At 36.9% G+C, this 6,199-nt stretch overlaps 1 protein-coding gene across 1 annotated transcript; it reads left to right on the forward strand.

Annotated features, from left to right (window-relative positions):
* Positions 1-302: 302 nt before the first annotated feature.
* On the forward strand, positions 303-5,646 carry tyr (tyrosinase). The gene is made up of 5 exons (XM_015341219.1): positions 303-1,216; positions 2,261-2,477; positions 3,041-3,188; positions 4,101-4,282; positions 5,244-5,646. Exons 1-5 carry the CDS (start codon positions 395-397, stop codon positions 5,477-5,479), a joined length of 1,605 nt encoding a protein of 534 aa, XP_015196705.1. The 5' UTR covers positions 303-394; the 3' UTR covers positions 5,480-5,646.
* The last annotated feature ends 553 nt before the right edge of the window (positions 5,647-6,199 follow it).

Genomic DNA, 6,199 nt, shown 5'->3' on the forward strand with positions numbered 1-6,199 from the left:
GCGTGCTTATTAAATTATGTTCACAAGACTGTCTTTTGTTTACAGTAGCACTTAGCTAATTCGAGTTTATTAGCAACAATAACAGTTTTAAAACTAACTGCATGCATATTTTCTCTCTTTGGCAGATCACATAAATTCACAAATTAAAAGCATTTTCAGATAATGCTTTTCACATTAACGTCCCTTATCCCAGGAGTAAAGGGGGGTTATGGATCCGAGACAAATTAGAGAAGAACTGAAAATGTTATCCAAAGCACGTGATGGAAAAAAAAAGTGAGAGGGGGGTATAAGTTGGGAATAAGTTTTTTCTTCTTCTTCTTCTTTAACTCGTCGTGATTGTTCAAGGTGCATGAGTACTGTATATGCGAGCACTCTTTTAATGTACTAAATAGCAATGTTGCTTTTAGTCTTTTTTAGTATTTTTCAGCTGTTGCACCCTACATACCAACAGTTTCCCCGAGCCTGCAGCACTGCAGAAGCCCTCTTGAGCAAATCATGTTGCCCGACTTGGGAAGGAGACGGGTCAATTTGCGGCGCTCTCTCCGGTAGAGGTTCCTGTCAAGATGTGTCCATCACTGACCTCCCCAACGGGCCACAGTTTCCCCATTCCGGGATCGATGACAGAGAGAGATGGCCTTTGGTGTTCTACAACCGGACATGTCAGTGTGCCGCCAACTACATGGGCTTCAACTGTGGTGACTGTAAGTTTGGCTACTCTGGGGCTAATTGTGGCCAGAGGAGAGAGCGAATCAGGAGAAATATCTTCCAGCTCACGTCCGCGGAAAAAAACAAAGTCATTGCTTACCTGAATTTAGCTAAGAATACCATCAGCAAAGATTATGTGATTTCTACAGGCACTTATGCCGAGATGAACAACGGGTCGAATCCTTTGTTTGCGGAGATCAGTGTTTATGACTTGTTTGTATGGATGCACTACTATGCGTCCCGGGATGCCTTCTTGGGCGGACCGAACAATGTCTGGACAGACATCGACTTCGCCCACGAATCGGCGGCGTTCTTGCCATGGCATCGAGTCTACCTGCTGCACTGGGAAAACGAGATCAGAAAGTTAACTGGAGACCAGGATTTCACAATTCCATACTGGGACTGGAGAGATTCTCAGGAGTGCGATGTGTGCACAGATGATTTAATGGGAAGTCGCAATCCCACCATCCCCAATATGTTAAGCCCAGCTTCAGTTTTCTCATCCTGGAAGGTAGTGCTTTCTTTTATAATTCGTTTCAGCTTTAAATTGATGTTTAATTGCTGTGTTACACCCACCCTCCACAAAAGGTATATTGTTCGGACACTGTATTATTCAAGAAAATTCAAAATCCATGGAAATTTAGTTGAATAGTTTGTACAGGAGAAACAAAATCGTTAATTTAGATATTGTAAAATGTAATTAGAGTGTCAGTTACAGAAAACGACAATTGTAACATATTGCACAATCTACTGTAGCTTCTGATAATGTCGTAATTATTGCTTTAATTTGATCGTTTTGCTTTTCGTAAAGTGAGACATGCAAGAAAACCTTAGAAAACACAAGAAAATACCACAAGAAACTAAGTTTTGATCAAGTACTGTACATCTACAGCGAGGAATGCCTGAGACAATCTGACCAGGAGGCTGGGGTGAAACGGTTTGGATTGTGAAAGTTTTATTAATCACACTTAACAAGATTTGAAAGGGATGTTTACCGTTTCTGCACCCTAAATACTCCGTTCAAATTCCGTTCTTTTATAGTCTTTGCCAGTCTCTCATGCATTCATGCTGTTTTTTAGCTGAGGAGGCCAGTGATGTTACCTAATTATTACTGTAGGCGTTTGTACACTACATACATATGCGTGGGAGAAAAAAAAAAACTGATTTGTTAGTAATGATTGAATTATGAGTTATGACGGGAATTTTAGAAAAAATAATTACAATAATGTTGATTTGTTCAGCAATCTTTACCTGCTTTAATGTATATTCTGTATGAATGTCCTTTATGTACATTTTCAAAGATTTAAATATTTTTGTTCGTACCACTTGATTCTTTTCCAGGGAATTGTGGTTACTGTTTTAATGCTAATTATATTACATAACCTGGTAGTTTTTGCCCTAGGGTTTTATGAATGGTCCTTTTATTAAGGCCCGAAAACGATTTTTCAAACACTTGTAAACCCTAACCTTGAATTCGGCCTATTAAACATTTTTTTCCGGTTTTTCCCAAGTGCTATTTGAAATTAATAATTAACAAAATGTAATGTTCATGCAGGTAGTTTGTACAAGACCAGAGGTGTACAACAGCCTAGAGATATTATGTAACGGCACTGCTGAAGGGCCCATTCTCCGTAACCCTGGTAACCACGACAGGAACAGGATGCCCAGGCTACCTACATCTGCAGAAGTGGAATTCTGCCTGAGTCTAACAGATTATGAAACTGAACCAATGAACAGGTTTGCAAACCTGAGTTTCAGAAATACTTTGGAAGGTAAGTAGCCCCTCTTATAATCCATAATTAGCTACTTCCATTACGTTTATCTCTGTTAAGTTTCTGAAGTTCTAAGCTGGATAGAAGTATTTTAAGGTTATTATTATACACACTTTATTTTTCCATAGAAAATGTGCATGGTTTATACTTTCAAGGATTAAACCTACATCTTTATGAGGTTTTAGTCATGAATGTGAACCATGGTTTCTATCCTTTTACCTTTGCAGGTAACAATCCTGCAAAAGGCAAATACTACATTTTTGTCTTATTCAGAGTTCAGATATGGTTTGAACTGACCAACATGTTTAGAAAACAAGAAATTATGAAGTTTCTGTCAGCTAATTTCTACATTTTTGGGAAAATATTTGAAAGCAATAAACATAACTTTAAACATGGTTATTCTATGTGATAGGTTTGTCTTTTAAATATAATTAAATTATGAACTATACAAAGGGTAAACCTGCTAAATTAGCTTAATTATAATTTCTGTACAAGATGCATCTGCAATTCTTTAAACTGGTGATATACACAGTACCAGTTTATTCTTTTTCCCACCTATATAGGTTTTGCAAATCCAAGTGACGGCATAGCTACCACATTACAGAGCAACATGCATAATTCACTTCATGTGTTTATGAATGGTTCCATGTCTTCAGTTCAAGGCTCAGCTAATGATCCCATATTTCTGATACATCATGCATTTGTTGACAGGTAAATACCCATTCTTTTTCTTTCAATGGCATGTTTAACATAAGGGAGTATTGGGATAGAGGTGTTTGTAATTCTCTGCTTTCTGCAGCGGTTTTAAATATGCATAAACAATTAGATATATGTTCTATGTATTTTTTTAAGAAAGGAAATATTTCTGAATGTGTAAATCTTAAAACATCTGGTGTATCCCCCCCTTAGCTGGGCTTTACACATACAGTAGACTTAGATACACACAATTAGCTGATATCAGCTTGCACATCAAAGTAATTCAAATTATTCTCTGCCCTAATTTTAACTCAACAGACTTCTAGGGGTTTGCATAACTACCACAGCTAGTTCTTTGGAATGTAGTTAGACATCAAAGTCTGTCAGGTTTTAATATTATGAAACTTTAATGTCTTTGACCTTGACGTAGTTCCATTATTATATGCCAAGTGGCTTTGTTTCCATATTCAAATAGTGCTGTTTCCTTAGATGTGGGAAGTCATTTGTCATGTCTGGGGAATACAGTGCTTTTCTAACTGCTGCTTCTTTTATATATTTAAGAGGCCAGCTTCATTTCCACCAAATTAGACTCACTGTTTTCTCTGCTGTTAGGATGTAGTTGTATTTTCAAAGGTTAAACAGGACTTCTCCTCAGTGAAATAAGCAGCTTTGGTTAACAATACTTTTGGAAATAAAAAATAAGACTTATGACTTTGTAGTTACTGTAATGTTACTAATTATAGAACATTATTATCAACAATAGTGAAATATTATTTTTATTATGTAATATCTCCTGTACACACTAGCAGTTGTTCACAAGATGATCTGTCACTAGAATGTTTTTATTGATCAACGGATAATTTGGGAACACTTCTGGCTAACAGTTTGTTAACTTTAAGATTCTGTTTCTCATTGCCTCATGTTTAGCATCTTTGAGCAGTGGCTGAGAAGACACAATCCGCCAAAATCTGCTTACCCTACTGCCAATGCTCCAATTGGACACAATGATGGATACTACATGGTACCCTTCATGCCTCTGTACAGAAATGGAGACTATTTTCTTTCTTCAAAAGAACTGGGATATGATTATGCCTATATGTTGGAACCAGGTGAGTCTTTTTTTACAGTAAAAATCTGAAACAATAGCAAGGCATTTTTGCATACTTATGAAATAAATTATTTCTCTTGAACAGTGTTCTGGAAAATGTGATCCATTAACCATTTCTCTATTTCCTGCACAGTACTCCCCTGAAATTATTTTTTTCTCATTCCCGAGAAAATAAAATAACTGGTTGTTCTGCTTTGTAAGCACTGTCATTTTTCTGAGATGGTGGTGAAAAGTGCATATTGTGTGTGGTACGTAAAATCAGAAATGCACCTCAATGTGCTAGCATCTACCATTGCACAAGAACATTGAGCACGTCTTTCTGTTAATTAAACCCCTCAGCTACTGGCACAGAATGTATTGCATCTACAACTGAAGCTTCGGATTGTGCATTACTGATTCATTCACTTTCAAATTTGCTATTAAAATGACCCTTACTGTTTTATAAGCTGATTTCATGTGAGACTTTCAAGATTCACAAGAAGGGGATATATTGTACTGTACGGTCCAATAATGATAATTCTGCAAAGACCGTTTGTAAAGGTTAGGTAAGGTGACAGTTGTAGATTTAGGGGTTAATACAGGTAAACAATATTCTACAGTTCTGCAAATGTACTTTTTATGGTTTCAATGCATTCCAATTAACTTTCCTTAGCTTTCTTCAAAATGATTTGCTATAACAACAGGGGGCAGTATTATTCTCACCAGCTTAAATGAATTTCTAATACCATATAGAACTTGGCACTAGCGACCAACCAAGCTGGGTGGGCTGAATTGCCTCTCCATATTAAACTTTCTGGTGTTCTTAGATACAGTATGCTTTAAAACTTTAACCTTTCTTCATCTTTTAAAAGCAGACCATTTTTAACCAAAGTAAATGAGCCCTGATCATGAGTATCTGAAATGCTTTAAATGCAACATCGTCTTTAATTTTAATTCTCCTCTCCCAATCTCTGCCCCTCAAGGGCAAAGGTACCTGCAGGAGTTACTGAGCCCTTACCTTGACCAAGCCCGACAAATCTGGAGATGGCTTCTGGGAGCTGGGATAATTGGCGCACTGGTGTCAGCCATTGTGGCTTTGTCAGTGGCTCTAGCTTGCCGCAAAAAGAAAAGGAGGAGAAGAAGTTCCTTTGGGGAATCACAGCCTTTACTCAGCAGCAGTGAAGCGGACAGCACAACCACATACCAGACAAACCTGTGATGAGGAAAACTGCTGAGTACAGTCAGAGCCAACTGTGATAAACCGAAGAGCATCCTTAGGACCAGTCATCCACTGTTTACCAAGCAAGACTAAGAGGCATTTTATACATTGTTCTGACAAAACTGAATGTATACAATGCATTTATACATTAAATCATTTGGAGATCATTGACAAATAACGGTATTTTCTGTTTTCAATAGATTTACAGTATATGAACCCTTTAACTTACCTGATCCTGCTGTAGTTTTTAATTGCATCAAGAGGTTCTTCTGAGTTCAGTCTTGTTCCCACACAAAGGAGTTACAATACTTTCTGCAAAACCCCCAGACATATTCAACATTGTACAGTATTAGTTCATTCCTTCACATCCTGGAAAAGTTTGATTTCCCCTAGTTTTTCAAGCACACATTTTCTTGGTCTTCCACAAAGCATCTCGTATCGAAGAGTTGTATTTTCTAAACATATTCTTGACGTGAAAAAAAATTACGTTTCATATTTCTGCTGTTAACAAAAAAAAACTAAAAAAATGAAAACGTTTAATAAAAAGATCAACTAAAGCTTTGTTTGGTCTGGGGTAAATCACGTGTTCACAGCTGACTACATAACTGGGCATTTCCATATCATATTAATGACGCTTAAAAATTATTTGAGTAACAAAATACATAAACTAGAAAACAGGGAGGAAAGAAATGATTTATTTTGTTGTGTTTTAAGAAAAAT

This window comes from Lepisosteus oculatus, chromosome 5 (assembly GCF_040954835.1).
Source record: "Lepisosteus oculatus isolate fLepOcu1 chromosome 5, fLepOcu1.hap2, whole genome shotgun sequence".
Classification (NCBI taxonomy): Eukaryota; Metazoa; Chordata; class Actinopteri; order Semionotiformes; family Lepisosteidae; genus Lepisosteus; species Lepisosteus oculatus.